This window comes from Macrosteles quadrilineatus, unplaced genomic scaffold (genome assembly GCF_028750875.1).
Source record: "Macrosteles quadrilineatus isolate MER2022 unplaced genomic scaffold, UCM_ALF_1.0 Scaffold_5__1_contigs__length_97177068, whole genome shotgun sequence".
NCBI classification, from domain to species: Eukaryota; Metazoa; Arthropoda; class Insecta; order Hemiptera; family Cicadellidae; genus Macrosteles; species Macrosteles quadrilineatus.
The window spans coordinates 23,127,464-23,149,717 of record NW_026542598.1 but is presented as its reverse complement, the minus strand read 5'-3'; the positions used below and the strand labels follow the sequence as shown (position 1 = coordinate 23,149,717).

Below are 22,254 nucleotides of genomic sequence, written 5' to 3'. Positions count from 1 at the left end.
GTACAATCTAAGTACACATGAATGTAATTCATGGATATAAATTGAAATAAACTGTTATCAGCAATCTCACTCATACTTTCTTCCATTAGCATGTCAACAACCATTATCATGGGTAAGCGGTGAGAGTAACTACGATATTTTGTTTTGGGAAAATCGCAAAAGTTTAAATCACTTTTGAACCGTAATTTTTACAGCAATGTGAGGTGACACTATTTTGTGTAGAATTATAAGGACCATAACATAATAAATTGAATACCAAGCTTTTTTTTGAAAATCCTATTTTTTATGATTTTTGTTGTGGAGGAATAATATAAAAGCTACAATAACTTATGAACCGTAATTTTTACAGCAATAGAAGTTATATAATTTTGTTCAGAAATTTAAAGGCTATAACATACTAGATTTTTATCAAAATCATTCAGGCCGTTTTGGATATAATTAGATATTTCCGTTTTTTAATGGGAAAATCACCATTAAAATCAAACATTAAAAAAAATTAAAGACCATTGATTAGTACATACATACCAAATTTCATCAAAATCAGACTATAGGTGTGGTCTGTAGCTCTGTACCTACAAATCCACACATTCAGACATACACACACACACAGACATCACTTCGAAAAACACTTTTGAGTCCAGTTGGACCCAAAAGAGATATATCCACTAAAAACTTAATCTCAAAAATGTTGACGAAAATAATACTTTCTCCATATAATTTACTATAGGGGGTGTGGGGAGTAAAAAGTGCTGAAATATCCAAAAATAAATAAAAACTAGTCTCTCAGCAAATGTTATTTTAAAAGAGATATTGAGGTTTTAAAATTAATAACCGATTGTGCATATCAAAACATCTAACCCTTTTATCTTGCTTAATGTTCCTTCAAAATTGCTTCAGTTCATTCATTGAGTGTCAGAATGATTACATAAAAATGAATTACCACATTGGTCTTGACTTGACTGAGTCATTGACCTGTTATCACCACCCTGGGTCTGGCATACCCCCACGAGCATGCTTGTGTTACCACTACCAGTACTGTGTTCATTGGGGGGTCTAGTCTACCCCCGTGCGCATAGTAGTTTCTCAGTTTTATTATCATATTTATTTAGTTTTAATAACTTTATAACTTTATTATTTATAATTTTGATAGTATTGAAAGTTTGCCAAAAAAACATGGTAGTATCTGTAAACCAATTGGATGGAAATGTCCAACCATAGAGTCTACTGATCTAGCCTCCCAGTAATAAGGCGCGGTGCACCGTCTGCCTTGGTTAAAAAGGAGCCAAGACCAAATTTATGTATAAAACCTTTAAAAAAACTAATGAGCCAGGAAAAAATGTAAAATATTTGTGAAGTGTGTTTAAAAGGACTTCTAAACCTCCCACTGGTCAAAGACTTTTATTAAAAACACACATTACCAAATGAAGTTTTTAAATTCTTTTATTTTCTACAAACCGGGAAATGTATTAATTCATGAAATATTTACTGCTTTTTGACAAGTATTATACTTTTGTAAAATAAAAAAAAATATTTGTTTGCAATAAAAACTTGTTTAACACGTTCGCTGCGGCACGTCAAATGGCGGGCGTATCCCCAGTGCGGCGCAGCCCTCAGCGTCGAACAAACCCGATTGCTGCCAAGTGATTGGCTTTCCAATTTGGGTCTGACAAATAGCAAATAAAGTGCGGGGATGTCCTGCTTTACAACGAGAGTCGACGTAGTTCGCTAAACACCCACTGATAGCAGCACTGCTTGGAACGTAGCCAGTCCCATTGGAATTGTATTGCCAAATGGAGGGAAAAAGACGGGACAAAAAGTAGACTTTTGAGATTGCCAGACGGGGATTTTATGGGGAAATTTACTACCAACCTACACTACAACAAAATACAAGTCACACAGGGCCGGGGATAGTAGCTAGTAAGGGCTAGACCACTCCGCCGGTGTACCTGCATCCCGCTCGATTCACCCTGTGACGTCACGTGGTTGTCAGCCGCGCCTGTACTGTAGTATGATGGCAATGCTCGGCAGCGCGCGCGCCCTGTTTCGAATTAAAATTCCTGCTAAATTTGAAGACCTATTTTATTAACCTCTGGCATTCTTAAATGAAATTAAATTGTCTATGGAATGGTGTAACTTGTTTATATGAATATTATTATTTACTATTTGTTATTGAAGATCAAAATACGAAGAATTGTACTAGACTTTGAACATGTGGTTACTTTAATTATGTTTTTAATACCCCCGTCGCAGCAAACCTGCATACTAAGCGAATTTCCATTTACCCGGCTTGATTTCTACTAAAATATTCCCTATACATTTTCAGATTTATTTCCTATTTAAATAACATTAATTTTAGTGAGTAGTTAGGTTTGCTGCTACGGGGAAGATGTTGAGGTGTGTTTTTTCAATTGAAATATTGATAGCTTAGTATGAAATAAGCCAAATTGCCAAATTTAATTAAAATATATCCATAAACAAGCAAACTAGAACAGTTTATTTATTCTCCATAAGAATAACATGGGAATTTTAAATTTACAATTTTTTTAATTTTCTCCGTAGTCAATGAACATTCAAAAAAACTTCAATATACTAAATTATTTGTTTTTTTAAGCTCTTCAAAGTGGTCTAGAGAGAAATTTAGAAATTTAAAGTTTTTAGGGTCAAAAATTAGAAAAACCCATTTTTACCCCATAAAACCCCCCATAAACCCCTGATCCCATGGTCCGATTATGCTGGTTCGCGAACTCGTTCGAATAAATGTAGGTTTACACGTTTGTACCAAATTTCATCAAAATCGGATCATTTTTGCTCGAGTTATCGCGCTAACGGACACATATATAAATATATATATATATATATGAATTTGAACGGATGGTGTTTTTGGCCTCTGGGGACCTCAAAACAAAAAAGTAAATCGGTCCCGGGTCTAGGTCTTACCATGAGACCTACGGTAATAGCTTATTCCCTATATGGGAAATTCGCTAAAAAGAATATGAAATATTTAACCAAACAAGCAATTTATTTGTGTTCCCTAAGGGTTTCTAAAAAAAACATATATCTAGTTTTTTTCTATAGTAATATTCCTATTCAAAATTATATTCCAGTTTATTTATTTTTACAGTTTTTAAGACAAGCTTACTAAAATTAGATTAAAATAAAATAAAAATTATTTGGGTGGCGATATAAATATTTAATTAGAATTTCCTATCATGTTCTCAAACTTTTTTAAATGTAAACTAACACTTTTTGAAATTTAAAACTCAAGCAGTTTTAAAACTAATGATTGTTCTGTGACACTTTTGATTTGATTCAACCAAATTTGCTTATCGAAAAACCTCAAGTAATTGATATATCTATATAATTAATACGCTACATGAAACTTTGTCGGTTGAACTCCTCCGCCATTTCTTAACCGATTTTATCCATTGACGTCTCATTGGAAAGAGCGTGTCGCGTAAATTTGCAAACTGGCCTTACATTTTTGAAAAAGTCCCTTGGGCTCTACCCCAGTGGCTTTGAAAGTTCCCATGTTATTCTTATGTAGAACATAATTGTTTACATTTTGATAAGCTGTATAATTTAATTGCTGTTATTTAATTTTCAACTATACAAAACGCAATGGGTATTTACTGATTTTGTTGAAATTAAATATTTACTACTTTGATTTACATTCGTACATATTACAATGTAAAAGATCGAGAAAGCCTGGGCAATTTGATATATTTTACCGTATAAGAAAAATGAGTTGACAGGGTACTGTATTTCTTGAGCAATCATTGAAAGAACCGATTTTTAACCATGGAAACATAGGAAAGTCATAGAACACCACCAAGTATTGGTTTTTAAATAAATACCGTAACTACTTTACTTCTTTGCAATTGCTCGATTTCGAGCAACATGTACACTAGTAACAAATTATACAGTCACTGAAAATCCTGAAATAATTTATTTTTGTAAAAAAAAACAATAAAACCGACTACAATTGCTCTAAAAAGAATTAAATAATTTCAATTTAGTAAACAAGTAGTACATTTAGTATTAGAGCTGCAAGATATTCTTACGTTTTATGCTAGCTAAAACTTTATTTTTTCGTCTAGATAACTACAGTTGCGATTTTAAGATTACTACTTCAGTTTGTAGTTTTTCATTTATTTCTGTTTTACTTTTACAGTCTTTGCAATTGATAAAATCGGGTATTCTATTGCGATTCATTTTTGTGCCAGTGCCACATTCTCCGGGACTTTACAAACAATAATTCCATAGGAAACAGATAAAAATCATAAACAAACTATCAGTCAGTCACATATTATTTGACTTCAGAACACTTCTAGCCACAGCTAACATTAAAACTGTTAAAGCTAACAAACAAGGGGTTCATTGCAGAAGCGCTGGGCGAGGCAACCACGTGACGTCACGCGGCCACCGACCCCCCCACTACCTGGCGCGGCGGCTTCTGCCAAACATCAAAAGAGTGGTCTAGCCCTTACTAGCTGCTATCCCTGGCCCTGCAAGTCACATACTACACGCTAACATAGTATAGGTCCGCTTTCGGCCGACGCTAGAGCAAAAACAAAGTTATACAAAAGGCATTGCGAGCGTTCCCAATGGGGTACAGACGCACCGTACGGGGGCCAAGCACCGTACCCGATCGGGAACAGCCGCACTCTACGTGTTAACTACGATTTTACCCTCTTCAACACCATTATTACATTTCATTATGAAAAAATTAAGGGTTCAAACTATTATTTTCAAAATAGTTAAAGGATATGGAAGGATCATAAAATGTACGTAACGAAATGAGAAAATGAATATAGATATTATGTCTAAAGTTTAAAGAGCTAAATATAAAACAAAATTGTATATACCCATTTTTGTTTGAAAGTCCAGTAAACCCCTGTGCGCGCTTCAGCGTAAAGAAAAAGAGCGCCCACGCTTAAGGGTCAAAAAAGGAAAAGGAAAGGGGGGGGGGCGGGAAAGTCATGGCAAAGGTAACTTTTCTGAAAAATTGCTTCTTTACAGCTAATCGGATATTAATGATTTGAAACATGTATGTCTGTTTACTGTATCTTAATAATAAATTAATTTAATTTGTTTTTCTAAGTACAAATAATTACAATACATAATGATTAATGATAGAAAGATGGACAACATTGTGAAAAACTTTTATTTTATAACTATAAAAAATCCTGAAAGTCAAACATAATAGTTTATTCATATTGAGAATATACTGTGCATAAATTAAATAGTTAGTAACTTACTCTACAATTCATCTTTGGTGTAAGTATTTTGAAGAAAAGATTCAAGTTCGTCAAAATTTATTGAATCCCAAAATTCTCTGTTGCCCAACTGTGAGGCGGACTGACTTCTTATGTCTTTACTAGAGTTGATCAACAAGTATTTGAAGTTCCCTGAATTTCTTAAAACTGGTTCCCATACAACATCTTTTCCTATAGAAGGTTTTCCGGATTGAATAAAACTGGCCCAGATTTCTGTCATTTTCAGCATTACCTCTTTATCCTCCTGGATTTCTAATGGTGTCAAGATCGGCCGATTAAGGATATATATCAAATCGTCACCATGGCTTACTCCATAGGTCACATTAAACTTGGATATAAAAATAGAAATACTGTATTTTCCTTGATATGCAAATTCATAAAAATACACGGGAGACTGATTTACTTCTGCTTGTAACCGTGATGCTTTTTCCATATCCACATTGAACAACCTATCTCCTATTAGCTCGACAAGTTTGTTTCGATTTTGAATTGATACTTGATCACCCTTAAAATAAAACTGTCTAATTTTGTCACTTACACTGTTAATATCAGCCGATGGAATAGTGAAGTTATAGTCCAAGATGTGAGGTACTATCTGGTTCCAGTTATCATTTAATTCACTGAAAAGTTCTTCCCGATCGATAAACCTAGCAGCAGGGTAAAGTCCTTCGTCCTTTGTAATACTGGTCAGCCAAGGAAGATCTGCCACCTTTCCTTCTGAGATAAGTTTCAAAGGGTGTTCGGACAAGTATGGATTCTTCCCAGAAGTCTCTACCACAACTCCAAAAGGAGAGAAAGGAAGGGTTCCCCATGGCCAGAATAAAGACTTTAATTGCGCAAGTATTTTCCGTCCTGGTCTCCTCTTCAAACAATTGATCATTTGTTTGGAAGTGTCAATTGGACACCCAACAGACAACGCAAGTTGTTTTGCCTTCTCTGCCGACTTTTCAGCCAACACCCAAGGATTCAAGGCACATCCGCTCATGGAGATTCCTCTCTGGAACAATCCTGTAGTCTGAGGGGAGAGGTAATGCAGATGCACACTGGCTCCACCAGCTGACAACCCTGAGAGAGTAACATCGTCTTTGTTACCTCCAAACGCAGCAATATTTTGATTCACCCACTTCAAAGCCAATGCTTGATCCTTAAGCCCATTGTTCCCAGGGACGATTTCATCTTCGGTGCTCAAAAACCCAAAAGGGCCGAGTCGATAGTTGACTGACACGTACACAAAGTCAAATCTGTCTAGGATAAAATGAGGAGTGAAAATGTGCCCGGTTCCATACATAAACGCTCCTCCATGGAAATAAACCACAACTGGAAGATTTGATGAGTTGGATAGTGTCGGGGTGTAAATGTTCAAATACAGGCAGTCTTCTTCTCCCGTTATCAAATCTGGGCTGTCATAGTTCAACATATGCTGCAAACAAACGGAACTGTGTTGAGTGGCTGGGTAAATTCCTTGCCATTTCTCAGCTGGCTTGGGCTCCTCGAACCTGTTCTTGCCCACAGGTGGTTTGGCATAAGGCACTCCAACAAACTTGTAAATCTTCTTCCCCAATGTTGTTTGGTCCTCCACCCCTTGTAAGGCACCTTGGTCCACTTGCACTACCGGATATTCCAATGCTTTGATATGAAAAATAGATAAAACAAACACAACAACGTATGCTAACAGCATTCTTAGACACTGGCTTCAAACAGAATGAGCTGAATTAGTGGTACTTATTTTATCTGTAGTCAAAAGTCAAGAGAGATTGATAATGAGTGACTTATCTCACTAATTAATACAATCAGTTTCAGGATTTAGATAAAAAAACACAGCTTTGAGAATTACTAAATGAAATAACAAATACATGGGGTTGTTAAGCAGCAATCTCTTAATGTTGTAAATTTTGAAATCCCATTTAAAGTAAATTTAACTTTTCTAGCACATAAGTACTAGTACTAGTAGGCTTGTAGCATTAAGTAGTCCCTTATAGCATTAATGACAGCATTTGAGAGCACAGTCATTTGATTGTGTTGATTTTAAAATTCTTATAAACAAATTACGAAGTTATGGGTTTCGAGGGCCGTCTCTACAATTCTTTTTATCTTACCTAAACAATCGTAAACAAATAGTAAGTATTAACAGCAATACGTCAAAAGAAAAGAATGTAAAATGGGGCGTTCCCCAAGGCTCAGTCCTTGGCTCACTTTTATTTTTAATTTATTTTAATGACCTTCCATTGTCAGTAAAGAGTCAAACTATTCTTTATGCTGACGATACATCATTTTTTCATGTAAACCCCAACCTAACAGAACTAAAAATTCTTGTCCATGAAACAAAGCTAAAAGCATCAAATTGGTTTAATGCGAATGGATTTTTGCTTAATGACGAAAAAACCCAAAACATGATTTTTACACTAAAACAAATCCCCACTCTCTTAGTGATCTAAATAATAGCACAGCTGTAAAATTTTTGGGCCTTCAAATTGATAATCAACTCACATGGAATGCTCACATAGATTATTTATCTTCAAGATTGTCTCGTGTGGTGCATCTTTTAGATCGTCTTGTAAATCAGGTTCCTAAGAAATATGTAAGGACGGCCTATTTTGCGTACTTCCAGTCAATCATGAGATACGGATTGGTGCTTTGGGGTGGTAGTGGTAGAATAAAAGAAATTTTGATTCTCCAAAAAAGGGCTTCAAGAGCTATGACAGGGACGCACCCTGATCATTGCAAACCTCTTTTTATAGATATGCAAATTCAAACTGCAATAAATTTGTTCATTTATGATCTGATTGTTTATATAATTAAAAAACCCTGAATATCTTCAATTTAATAATCACAGTCACAACACTCGTTTTAAAAATACTGCGCTGTTAGAATCCCATCGTCTTAGTAAAACTAGTATTTGCCACATAATTTTATCAATTAAAGTGTATAATTCAGTAAAAAATAATATAAATTTTCATTCAATTAACAAATTTAAGGCTATGTTTTATAATTATCTACTTCAGAACCCTTTTTATAGTCTGGATGATTATTTTAAACTGGGAGAAATTGTCCTTTAGTTTGGTTTTAATTTCAGTTAAGAATGTGAATGGAGTTGAATGTTAATTGTAATATTTGGCCTGTAAGAGTATTATGTTGTTTATGTTAAAACTTGGTTTGAAATCTGCAAATAGACTTTGTCAATGATATGTAAATGTATCCTTATGGCAAATAAAGATTGATTGATTGATTGACAAGACAATGTTAACCAGTGTGACAGAAAGATAAACAGAGTGATACTAGATTCCACAATAATCCCTTGGTATATGATTCTACAGCTAAATATAAGAAAAAAATGATTATATACTTGAGTTACAGCTGGTTAAATATGTCACTATGATTCATGGGCAAACTTTATTAAGTTATAGGTACTAAAATGCCAAAATGAAGAATTGAGGATAACTTTTAATGTTTCAAATGTAAAAAATGGATCCCAGAGTATTGCTTATAGTTTTAAAGAAAATTACATCAAAACATAAAAAATAGGTGCCAAAACTTTGTTCAAGTTTAGCTGTAGTACTTTTCAATTGCTCGGATTTGAGCAACAGGTGTGCTAGTGTTATTAAATAGCCCTCAACGATTTTATTCATTATAATACACTCAACTGACATCCTCACTATTGCAATAAAGTAAAATAGATAAGTATGTAATTTTTCATAGAAAAAACTAAAAAGATTGTTTATATTTCCATTTTATTACCATAAACAATATAAATGTCACAAGCACAAGGCAAAAAACAAACACGTAAATTTTACCCTAAATCACACAACAAAGTGCGTGTATTGCAGACTTGGTAATCAATTGTTGATATGAAACAACTGTCACATCAGATTCATCTTGACTTATCAGTTTTACTGTCTAACATTATGAGACTTGTCACTCTCTTAAGCTGTGTGATCACTGTGGCTTGGTGTTTTGTGCCGACCTCAATCTACCTCCAAGCCATAGACAGAATAATTCAGAAGTTATCGGACGAGTTGGAACTCAATGATTACCAAGTGCTCTGTGAGAATGTAGAATGTTACAACGAGCATGCTGCCAATTTCTTAAAGAGACTTAGAGCAAAAGACCCAACGTTTAGAAGCATCGCGATAGAGCATTGCCGCAAAGGAGAACCAGCGTTTCCAAACTTTATAAACATTCACGCTTACCAACTGAATGTAGGGTGGAACGATACAATGGCTGCTCACATGTTTAAACTATGCAGCGAAACTCGTGACTTGTGGTTTGCCTTTGAAGAAATTTGTGAAAAAGAGGAATATAAAAAATATCTGGACAAATTTAGTCCGGACTTTTAAGTAGGAGATAGAAGTGAGTTGAGTCGTTGAGTGTTACCTGAAAATAAATGATTGTGTAGTAGTTAGTGATTAGTTAATCTTAACATTTTGTTTGGTATCAGTATACTTGTTTAAAGATTCTTAGTAACTGGAGAGGTGTAAATAATTTTACTGTAGAAACATTTAATAAATAAAATTTTAATTTATTGACGCTAATAGTAACAATACAGGATACAATATATTAAATGATACGAAATAAGTTATCATTATGATAACAATTGACGATAAAAGCTATATTTACTCGGCTATAAGCATAACAATAGACTAAAACTGAAAACACAACTATTCTATCCGTATAGAACAATCTGTTTCATTAACAATAACTTTGGCAACGGGCACTGCGAAGGCTTTGTACATGGTATTACTGTTTCCAAAAAGCGAAGGCCTTTTGGAAGTTCTCACTTTTGCCGAATAGTTTAGCGTCCTTTTGTAAAGTGGGAGAAGGCGCTTTGGCGGGCTCAATGTCGAGTCTTAAGCTATTTGTCGTTCGTTTCTTGGCAGCGACTGAAACATTAGAGGCTTTGCCGTTAACACCGTCACACAGTTTGTTAACAGTCACACCGTGCTCAGTTAGTCTACAACTACTAAGGTCGTGCTCGGGCTCTTCGCAAATAGAGTATTTCTTGTTGAGGAGATGGCAGGGAGTGGTGGGGGTAGCCGAGGTGTTGATACTGCTACAGTCACTGATGCCACTGTCACTGCGCTCACTGCATACTCGGCCCCGTGCTCGGTCACGGTCGCCCCTCCCCTCCTCGTCCAGGCTAGACAGACGTGAGGCAGCCAGGGAGGGGCGGGGGGAGGGGGGCGTGCTGGTGCTAGAGTTGCGTCTACTAGCCGCAGACAGTGTTGCCATACGTCCCAGCGCCCGGATAGCATTCCCTGTCTTCTGCAAATCACACACAACACGACCATGCGGATTAGTACACACAAAAGCCACACAAGCTTGGTAAAAAGTTTTAATGTTCAAGAAATACAGGGAAAAATCATATGTTAACTATAGGTAGGAGGGTAAATTCAAAAAGGAAAAATCTATTTTGATTAAAATCCACACAATGGTAAAACAAACACATAGTTAGCAAGTTAGCACAAATCAATGAAATTGAAAACCACACAACTATTCAAAGCACATTTTTGACAGTGATACATCAAACTAAGGCTATTTATTAGACTTTATGGAACTCCGACAAAGATTTACCAAATATAAACATCATTGTATAACATTTCAAACTTAATCTTTTACTTATTTTTTTCAAATTTTATATCTGTGAAATTCATTTTAATTTTAAAGAATAAAATTTCTTGGGGGCTCCAAGTGAAACCCCCTCTCAGGAAGAGACCCCCAGAGACCACCATGTCCGCCAAAATTTATTTTTTTCCACTGCTTGTTTTTAAACATTTTTTTCACCCATATGGGTACAAACTGGGCTGATTATGATCATAACCAAAATTAAAGATGGGAAAATGATGAACAAAATGAATTTGGTTGCATTTGTGTAACTTAAGTAGGTAAAAAGATATGTTCGTTTACGTTAACGTCTGCAAACTAAAAAATCACCGTGCGCTGCAAGACAAAAATGGCCACTACCAAAAAATTGGAAGGGATAAAAATTTAATAGAATTATTTTTGAGCTTCCAAAACATGAGGGAACATTATATCAAAAAAATAAAAAAATATTAAAAATGGTCAAGCAACTCTCATTGGATCACTTGATATGGATTGACCCCACTAGGGAAATACGGCCCTGAAGATCATGATAAACAATAATCTGTCTTCCTTAACAGCCTTAATAATGTAATTAAGCATGGAAACGGAAATATGTATCAGAAGATAGCTGACCTGCCACTTCCTCCTGATGATGAACTTCTTGAGTTTGTCTGTACACAGCTTGACACTGTTCATAGTTGTGTCACTTTGTGTGAGCCACTTGTGCTTTAGACATTCCTCTGCTGTTAGTCTCTTCCTGCAACACCACAAAATACTTAGTAAGATCTCGGAATAGCTGGCTGGACTCATGGTGAGACAATAGACTACAAGAATGAACTGTACTTATAAAATAGTTAAGTGGTGGCAACGAGAAACATAACTAGTACAATATCACGGTTTTACAGTCTTGCAAGGTTCTCTTACATTCTAGACATTGGTTGTAATGTTGTAACTCAATCTGTCTTCGCCATCCCTACATCAGTGAATATCATTCATGTATATCTAATAAACCTCATGAATTCCTTTAGGTTTTTAGATCAACCACTCCATTTTACATTCATGTTTTAAAAGAAAGCAATGCATTTTAGTGACAGTAAGACTCAAATCATCATTGCACACATTCTGGAGTATAAATTATTTTTATTAAAATTATTTTATTAGGTCAAGTAAAAAATTCTGCTGAACGATCTACAAAATAAACAACAATTTAAAAAAATGGTGATAGGAAAATTAAAACATTTCTTTACAGAAATACAAATAATAAACTATAGTCAACTGCATAGCTTACTCTTTTCTCTTGATAAGAAGTGAACTGATGAAGTCTTTAGCGTCTTGGGAGATGGCTTCGAATGCTTCGTCGTCAAAGTCGAAGTCGGCCCGAGTGATGTTGGCGAATGTCTCAGCGTCGTTATCCCCCATGAAGGGTGACAGCCCTGACAGTCTGAGGGTGTAAAGTGTGCTATGAGTAGTTGATATAAAAATAGCATACATTTTAAAAGGCTAACAATATATGTCAATAACTAAGCATGTTCCTCTCAATCCAACTTGTATTTATTTCTTATTTGTTTTTTGAACTATTATATATTTTTTTTTACTTTCTTGAAGGTGGAAGGGGAAGGAATATCTAAGTTTCATTTTATGGGTGGCATGATGATCTACAAGAATAAACATTGTTACTCCATTGTTGTTAGTACATTGTTTTCTCATTGTTCTGTGAAGTCAAGGAAGTAGTAGGGACTTGAAAAGGAATTTAGTAAGTGATATCATGGTTTGAAAGACTAAAACTAAGTCTGTCCCTAAACAAAGAAAAAAAAACATTCTAGCCCTCCCCCCTAAAATACATATATGATATTAAGGAATATCCTTGGATATTTAAACATACAATTTAATGTAAATGCTTAAGAACGTGAGAGCAGATTATTCTATCCACTCACAGGACATAGCAGATGACCCCCACAGACCACATGTCGGACTCTACACCAATGGGTTCGTAGTTGATGATCTCAGGAGGAATGAACTCAGGAGTTCCAAACAACACTCGGACCGGAGTGTTGGACTGGAGCTTCTGTGCGAGACCGAAGTCGATGATCTTGACACGATGGGACGTCCTTGTGTGACACATGATGTTCTCTGGCTGTGGGATTACAACCAATATCAGAGGAATATCTGACTAGGGAACATTTAAAATCATACATTAACTTTTAGGATGTACAGTCTTTTTGGGGGAACTTGTAAAAGTAAACAAGATAAAAGTGCTATGAGTCAGAGTTAGCTTTACATTGTATTAGTTCCTCACACAGGCTAGAAGTGACTTTTCCATCTTTGCTCATTTTCTAGACAAAAAGAAATGTTGGCCCATTGAATTCAGGGAAAATTAGGGATTTGACTATGCATATTTCTATCATGTTCTTTTTTCATCTTATGAACACAAAACTTAAAATAATTTTGAAACAAGTTTTTAGTAAACACAAAAAAAGTAAGGGTGATGCAGGCCCGCAGTTTTCATAGAATGTGCTATGGGCCCAAGAGATGATTTCGCTCCTCTCCACCCACCTTGTTTCTCTCATTTAGTTTTACTCGCTAATAGCTGTAAGTAAAAGTTTGGTTAGTTCAGATACTCTTGTCTCTGACATACCAGCCTTTGTAACTGGTTGTGATAATGCTATCCAACCCTACAACGTACCTTAAGGTCTAGATGAACAACTTGGCAGGTGTGCATGTATCTGACGCCTTCACAGATCTGTCGCAGAAACAGTATACAATCTCTCTCTGTGAGTGTGAAGTCATCAGCCACAACTCTCTCAAACAACTCACCTCCGGAGATGCTGCACAGAAAGAGGAAACATTGTCATTTGTTAACATAGGGGACCATAATTATCTTAGGAATAGACTTACATGAATAGGAAAGAGTCCATCCTAGCATAATAAATAGCAACAAATTTTACTTTAAAAGGTCAATGAACGTATATGCATAAATATTTGACATGGTCAATAATTTTATTTAAGTTACCATTTAAGAATATGTTTTCTGTTCACTCAAGTATAGGTATGAACAATGAGGTGAACTTCTAATTATTAGGGCATAACTGATGGTTTGATGAAACACAAGGTCCAAAAACCATTATATTTTAACACCTTGTTGTCGTTCAGAAGACAAACACTCACTATTCCATGACCATGACCATGTCCTTGGGGTTGTCAAAGGCCGCAGCAAGTTGCAGCAGCTTGGGATGCCTCAGACAGTTCATTATGTCTATCTCCTCCTGTACTTTCTCTCTGTCTTGCTTCTTGATGCAGCGTACAAACTTGGCAGCCATCGTGTGGCCTGTGCGCAGATCCGTTACCTACGGAAAATAACAATTATTAGTATGGCTTTTAAGTGTGTGAGTTCCCTAATACAAAAGTTCTTCTTGTCTGAGGGATCTCAAATTGATTATTTTCTAGGTAGGTTGACCTATAGCATAAAGGGTGTTCTGAACCACTGAAACATGGCATTATAACATAGCTAGCATTGATGATTGGCAGGGCTTGAACATAGAGCTCTAGGACCGAAGCCTACATTCTAACTACTAAACCAGCAACCCCTCTACCAAATGAATTAAGTTAGAATTAAGCAGAAAATAATCAGTTGAACAGTTGAATAATTGTAGCTTGCTTCAAGAAGGATTGCTGCAACGCATTCAAAATTTCAACTAGTATTTTGACCAGTTTAACCACGGTGTCATCTCCTAAAGACGAAGAATCTGTTGCATTGTATCTGTACATGTTCGATATTTAAATATCGATATTACGTAATACAGCAGAGTTCCAATCAATATTAATTGGGACCAACCTCTGTTTCATTAAAAATACAAAATATGCTGAGTTTTATCAAATACGTCATATATTGACTTGCTCACAAGTCTTGCGAGAGAACAAGCGGTTGTACAATAAGACTTATTGATTTCAGATGAGTCCAAATGAGCCTGGTAAAAAATAAAAATCAGCAGAATACGTTTTTAAGATAAAGATTTTTAAATAAAATATTCCAATAACACTACCTTGTGGACGACCCCGTATCGGCCCTTGCCCAGCTCCTCATGTACAGAGTAGCGTTCCAGGAACTCATCACCAGGTTGAGGGACTACCAACCTCTCCTCTACAACTGTCTCTGTCTCTCCCTCTCCCTCTCCTTCACCTTCGTCTTCCCGCAAACCTGGGAAATAGTTTACTAGAGTTATTCCACACGGATACACTAAAAGTGTGTATTTTAAAGAGAAGCGTGATGGATGAATTTTCAATAAATGAGAGAATAGGTTTATTACTGGCTAAGACCAGATAATTTAGGTAGGATCATTAAGGACCATAAAAGCCCTATGATCTTAAAAACAACTCTGGGGTCCAGTCCTATCAGGAACAAAGTCAGTGGAATTTTTTACTTTGTTCTTGATAGAAATGACAACCTTCTAGTTACTAAGATAGCACTATGTTTACTCAGCTACAGTTTGGAATCATGATAAGGATACAGTTTTTATTATATAAACATTTAGAAGTTTTGAAAGGTTTCTGAAAACCTAAAAAATATTACTAAAATTAATTCATAAACAAAAAAACATTTAAAGCCTTAGTCCATTGAAAGAACTAGACATTCAAATGCCATGTTAAAAGCTGAAGCAAATTTTAGAAAAGAAATTAAATAATTTAGTAGAACTGAGCCACCAAAAGAGTGTGCTGATATAAAATACTGATTTATGTTGAATTTGCCGATTTATTAATTAAGTCAAACTGATAGAACAGTACCAGTAGTTGGTTTTCTTTGTAAACAATAGCACCTTTCATGTCACATAAACTATTATATCGAGAGGTGCAAATTCTGTCTGTGTTTTGAATGTCTACCTAGCTATGTCTACAAAGTACCTGTGTGGGGCAACTGCAGTGTGAAGGGGAAGGACTCAGCGCTGCTCTCACTGGCTCCGTGGATGTTCTCTGCTCTCACCCTGAACAGATAAGTCTGTCCTGGAGTCAGTCCTCGGACTACATGTGACAGTGAGTGGCATCTAGACAGAAGACACAGAGATGTTAGATCAGGCTTACGTTACCAGTTACCACCCACCGTAATAATCCAAGGCATGTAAAGAAGATGCATCGGAGATGGTGAATAACTTAAACTAGACCTAGGCTAAGTTAATTTCAGACAGTTATTAGGCAAATAAAACTACTAATTTACATATAATTAAATTCGGTGGCTGTTGGCTGTGTATTTACACAAAAAATAGTTGTTTACCTACCTCAATCAGGTTACAATCATAATAACAATAGCCTTAGTTACAAACCTAACTGTTGTTGAGCATTAAACTGGAGGAACAGCTGTTAAATTAGAATTCACATTTAAAACCGATATAATTAAAGAAAGTTGGTCAGAATCTCTAGATATTTGAAAGCGAACTCTAAAAACAATTGAAACGCTAGCCGGACAAAGACCTAAAGGATGAAATGGCCTTTTTATTTACCACTATCCCTTCACTAGATCATAAGCTTTACAATGACACATCAATCGTAAAATCGGTTAAGTAGGGCAGGTGAAAAAGGGATGTTACAGATATGAGAAACCTTTTATTGTATTAAATATATAGTTGATTACATAACACAAAGAGATTGAATTCAAATTGGAATAGTTTTATGAATACTGCTTCAACAATACAACAGTACAATAAATCACTTGAATTTAGAAAAAATTGTTTTACCGCCAAATAAAAAAAAAAATTAAATATTAGTGTATTCACCTGTCAGCTACCACATTCCACTGGTGTGACAGAGCGGTCCTCATCTCTACACTGTACCCGGTGATGACGCAGCCTCCGTCATAGGCGGGGCTGGACCAAGCCACGGTCACACAACCCGGCCCCGCGGCGGAGACACTGGGACGTGCAGCGGGGGCTTCTGGTGGACCTACAACACAGCGGGGCTTAGTATTACTAGCTGAGAACTGATTGATAAGTTTATATTATGATCTTTTACTGTTCATAATTGGATTGTTGATTCAGTTGAATCCCCCAGTTAGCTAAACATATGATTACCCGTAAAAATGTTTAAAAAATAAAATCTGTTGGTTTATTTATTAATATGGCTTCATAAGGTGGCATGAGTGTAAATTTCAAATCAGCTTAAAATTTAGTGAGAAAATAATGAAGGTGTATAAGTGCTCAAAGGTAAAAGTAGTGAAGGTCTGTATTGCCATGGTTAAAGCACAATGAGGTAAAGAAAGAATCTGTTGGTATTAAAATTTTGCTAGCTACTTCATTGAAAATTTAGTTTTTGAACCGATTAAGTTTAACAAGTTTTTTTATGTTTTTGCTAACAAAATCAAAATAAGCTGAGGTGGATCAAATTCTAAAAATAAAAACCCATCACATCAATAGACAGTTACAGTTAGAGTTGGTTCAACAACAATAATAAATAAATTTTGTAAATCATAAATTAATTACATGAAAAGGTTTTGTCATTTTTGTGATAGGCTGAAGAGTTTTCACTGAGCTAAGCTCGGCCCCCAGCAGCACAGGTGTTACTGTGAGGTCAACCAGACCTGACTGCATTATACAACAACGTACATATGGCAGTGGTTTAGACCAGGCTGGTGTCAGCTCATCTACCAGTACGTCTACCAGTCAGTACCAGTGTCTATGGGATGAATCTATAGCCTACCTCGGACCTCCCCTACAATACTACACAGCAGTACACACTGAGGGGTCAAGGATTAGAGGTTAAAAATATGCGGAAAAATGCCATTACTTAATCCATTGAGAAACCCATCAATTAGGCCTAATATTCTTATTATTACATAAAGGGACGCAACTGGATGTATTTTAACCAAAATGTGAGCGAAGACTGAGTGTGAAATGGAGTGGGATGTCATGACAAGCTTTGTAACAACCAATTTGTCAAAGTTCATAGATGTTGATAAAATTTAATGGATTTGTCAAGAAATTCATTATTCAAGATATTTTTTAATCAATTTGACATACCGTGAATATGTTTGAAATAACAAATAATAACACTGATATGTATATTGAAAAATATTTTGATTGGAAACTACCTTAAATCCATATTATTTGAGTCTGTTACCGTAAATATCAACTAAAAACAGTTACGTTACTCTATATGGGCTGCTGTTATGTATGTGTTCTGTGTAGGCATTTTAGTGTTAAATATCAAAGGGAGAAAATTCAGTAAAATTTTAAATTATAAACAAAATCTTTTTAATTTTATAACAAAAATTTTTTTATTGATTGGCGGGAATATATTTAGGTGAATCTGCTTAGGTCAAAAAATTATACAGTCATTATAAACAATAATAATTGCCAATGAATAAAAGAAAAACCTTCTAGGACAAGATGGGATATTAAGCCATATATTACATAGGCTATATATTACTAGCTGTTACCCACTGGGCTTCATCCCGGTGACTTCATAAGTATTAATAAACTATTGATTGGTTAAGTTAAGCTGAAATAAACAAAACAGAATACTGTAATACAACCAAATAATCACACCTTTTTTAATAAGGTAGTAAATTGAAAGAATAACAAACAAATAAGTACAGCTGGGGTATTGTTAACATTAGGTAAATATGGAAAGTTCCCTTTAGAAAGGAATGACGACCTTAAAGGGCAATTTATGAAATAATGGACAGTTTTTCGCAAGGTTTCTTGTCATGACGAACATTTTAGGTAGGCCTATTTGGTTTATGGAGGTGTGACTTGTAGTTTTCTCAAAAGTTCATGGATACTTTGGGATTTATATATTATAGTCTATATATACAAGTGACGTGTCTAAGATCAAATAATACATTTTTTGTCCATATAAAATAGGCAAGCTACAAAAAATGACACAGTTTCTTTGACAGTTTGAAAAAAAAAACTAGAATTTGATCCAGATTCAGGATTCAGTTGATTAAAACCAAGAAAATTCAATTAATACAAGTTGTACATATCCAGGGACTAATTTATATAAACATTGTACTGTTACAATTACAACAATTACTGTTACTTATACATTACTGTATAATTACAATCTACTGTGTACAATCTACAATACAATGTTTGCTATTGCGAAGTGTAACACAGGTGTGCGATAATTAGCAACGTACTTCAAAAGTCGCACTTCTTTAGAACATTTCCCCTCCCTATGTTCGATAATTCAACAAACTCAACAATGAATGGAAACACGTCAGCGGTTGCTAGGTTACAACAATGACCGAAACCAGCTGTGAGTCATAATGACGTTATTCTTTTCATGATCATCTGATCGTTTATCAGTCCAATCTGAGCCGGAACCGAACTTAGTTCCTCTGTTTTGTTTCTAGTTATCTCTACGTTGTCGACGATTTCACAATAATGAATGATGAGGGTTGAGGGTAATAGGTTTCACAATAAATAACATTGGACTTGGACTTGGGGAACTTAAGGATTTTCGTGGGCCGAGTACAGTAAGATAAATGTTAGCTTATCTTTTATCGATAGCGACGAATCAGTTTGTTTACAGATAAAGATAAACAGTAGTTAACCTTGACAACTGTTTGCTTTGATTGTTTCACAAGTAATTTCCTAATAGGATATTTAAAATGGGATATTATTCATAGGATATAAAAAATAACGAACTTGAAGAAATTTAAATTAAAAGTAATTGTTTTTTTCCCAGAACTTAATATTGCGTGATGATTGTTGTCTGTACACTGAGACCATTGCCCAATACTGATATAGTCATAGCATTGAGGCAATGGTCATACGTTATTCAGTTTCTAAATGTAATCTCTAATGTTGACAAGATGACGTCATAGCCGATAAGCTTGAAATAATATTAAAGTTAAATCAAATATTTGATGTCACGACAAAACAATTTTATGTTATTTGTCACCTTCACGAAGTCTAGTACAAAAGTTAAAGTTTGATATATATGCACAATAAATGACGTTGATATGATAAACGATTCCCTTGCTTCCAAAAAACAAAACAAAAGATTGTTTTTGTGTTAATTTGTTGTTAGTGAAAATGAATTCATCACAGTTATTTTACATTCTAACTAAATGTAGGGCTGTTAATAATAAATTGTTTAGTAAAGGTACAATATTAACAACAAATAATTGGTTTATAGAAACATCTCTTACATACATAATTTCAGGAAAAATACATATTCGCCATTCTCTATTTTGTGTTGCGTAAGTTAATTATGTAGCGTATATTTTCGAACAATAACTGCGCTGTGACACAAGCAAGAGTCAAGAGAATGTAACCGCAGAAACAATCGTTTATTTCTGTAGAATGTTGTAACAACAAGTAATTTTCAATGAAAACTGATCGTAGATATAAGGAAAACCCCAAAGCTACTAGTAAATACAAATCTTGCGGGGATTACTGACAAGAGATGTGCTGTGTGATTGTTATGATTGTTTCTGGGGCCTCATGCAAGAAGGCTAGAATTACCATTTACTAAGCTGATAACGAAGCCTTTCTAGAATTTAAAAGTATCAGTTTTCTCTCACCCTTAGACACGTACACCATTTGTACAACTTACAACTCCAACCCAAAATTAGGTTTGTTGTCCCTATCACGTGTATGGCATACCTAATTTATCTAAATTCATACGTTGCTTAAAATACCTCCCGTCGTATGGTCGCCATTTCACTTTTCTGTTTATGACGAAAATTTAACCTAGAAACTACATAAGGCGAGCATGAGCGATAACAATTACAGATCTAATATGTATATTACTCGTTTTGTTATTATCAGTGGTTTTCGTGAATGGAATAACCCAAATTTAACTCACAAATCAAGATAACCCCACACATATTCTTTTACAACACTTCACATTAGAAAAAACTATTTTACATAGACATTCATCAATTTACTCGTTTCATGTTTATTTCCCATGTGATCCGATGGATGGTAACCAATTAGTCGGATTATTCATTAATCACCACTAATAAATACAATTAAACCAGTCTCGCCGGTATCCGTTACCCAGACGGAAAACCCGCGGAGTCGCCTAGACACAGTTACGATCGTCTTGTCTTGTAGCGTCGTTAAAAACCTATCTAGTCACCGGTCATTCTGTCAGCTGAACTGATAAGGTTCTTGGAAAATATTGGGCGTGACAAACCGGGGAAAATTATATTGAGTTAAAACAGTGGCGCAATGTTTGTTTAGAGTTAGACTGACATCAAAGACTTAAAATAGGTAGTTTCTAACGATGTTTTGGTAACTTTTTAACTTCTAACTATGAAATTTGGATTTCTTAGAATTTATAAAATCACAAAATGTGTAAACTGCTACTTTACTAATAAAGCATAGGTTCTTCAGAGTTAGTGAAATATAGCAGATTTTTTTAAGTTCATTCCTCGTTCTTCTAAAAATAAAACAACAAAATCATGTCTATTTATTGCATACATTGGTGAACTGTAGATCCTAGTACTTAATTATTGAAACAATAAAATACAAAATTAAACAACTACGAGAATTATTTCAATTGTTACGGACCTTACGATGTTTATTGTACGGGTTTTTTTTTAAGGGTCCGCCCTACCTCTGCCGTTTCGTGCAAACGAAAGGGTGTGGTACAACTGTATTTCTGAAGGCTGCATTTAACGTAGAATCAAAGTTAGGGTGTCATTTTGAAGATGTAATTCAAGTAACTTATACTTACTTGAAATAAGTACTTATTTATTGAATTACGCAACCCAAATCATAAGTACAGAGATTTTACGGACAAAACAAGTTCTCATGTTGGTAAGCCTGCTTCCCTTTAGGTTTCATTCAGCTTATATCCGTTTATGCCAACAAATGTGTGTAGTCATGTTTTATGCGATATTCCAGTACACGCACTAAACCAACTAGGCATACAGGATTTATAAACTGTAAATATAAATAAAACATATTATATTTTTCCAAATGTGTGTATACGTTGATTGCGTTTGAGAGAAAACCCTGTTGAATCGTATTCCCAATAGCCTAGATTCCCTCCAACACTAAACAGTGTAGAAAACCATGATAACACTTACACCAGCAAATAGATAATGAAGTTGCTTATGAGCATTTTTGTATTAAAAATGAGTCTCTCTTATTTTAGAAACCAAGCTTATTTAAATCATCGACAATGTTAAGGAAGTCAAGTCGCGGACTGTAAACTACTTCGATACGCATTGTGTTCTTATCGTACGAGAAACCCAAGGATTGTTGCGTGTCTTCAACGAAACGCTTTCCTTGTTCAACTCATCTCAAGGACAAGCCGAAAGAACTACAATTACAACGTCCGCCGGTAAAAATTAGCCCCTCATTAATTGGTCGGAATTTGTTAACCTGAATCACTTCGACTGTGTAAATTGAATGAATCGGTTTTTAGCACTCTCTATCTATACTGTAACTGGGTT

The 22,254-nt window shown here is 35.1% G+C and overlaps 2 protein-coding genes across 2 annotated transcripts in view; both read right to left on the bottom strand.

The window, feature by feature from the left end:
- Window positions 1-5,145: 5,145 nt before the first annotated feature.
- Window positions 5,146-6,961, bottom strand: LOC128995863 (venom carboxylesterase-6-like). Its single transcript, XM_054420888.1, has one exon. The coding sequence runs from the start codon at window positions 6,952-6,954 to the stop codon at window positions 5,260-5,262; it is 1,695 nt and encodes a 564-aa protein (XP_054276863.1). The 5' UTR covers window positions 6,955-6,961; the 3' UTR covers window positions 5,146-5,259.
- A 2,810-nt stretch (window positions 6,962-9,771) lies between these two features.
- Window positions 9,772-22,254, bottom strand: part of LOC128995476 (myosin light chain kinase, smooth muscle-like) — a 38,767-nt gene continuing 26,284 nt past the window's right edge. The window contains exons 17-25 of the mRNA XM_054420494.1: window positions 16,616-16,781; window positions 15,750-15,889; window positions 14,894-15,048; window positions 14,019-14,197; window positions 13,537-13,678; window positions 12,788-12,987; window positions 12,142-12,294; window positions 11,487-11,610; window positions 9,772-10,153 (exon numbers count right to left, since the gene is read on the bottom strand). Of these exons, the coding sequence (XP_054276469.1) occupies window positions 10,121-10,153; window positions 11,487-11,610; window positions 12,142-12,294; window positions 12,788-12,987; window positions 13,537-13,678; window positions 14,019-14,197; window positions 14,894-15,048; window positions 15,750-15,889; window positions 16,616-16,781 (1,292 nt within the window). The 3' untranslated portion in view covers window positions 9,772-10,120. The remainder of the gene's footprint in view (window positions 10,154-11,486; window positions 11,611-12,141; window positions 12,295-12,787; window positions 12,988-13,536; window positions 13,679-14,018; window positions 14,198-14,893; window positions 15,049-15,749; window positions 15,890-16,615; window positions 16,782-22,254) is intronic.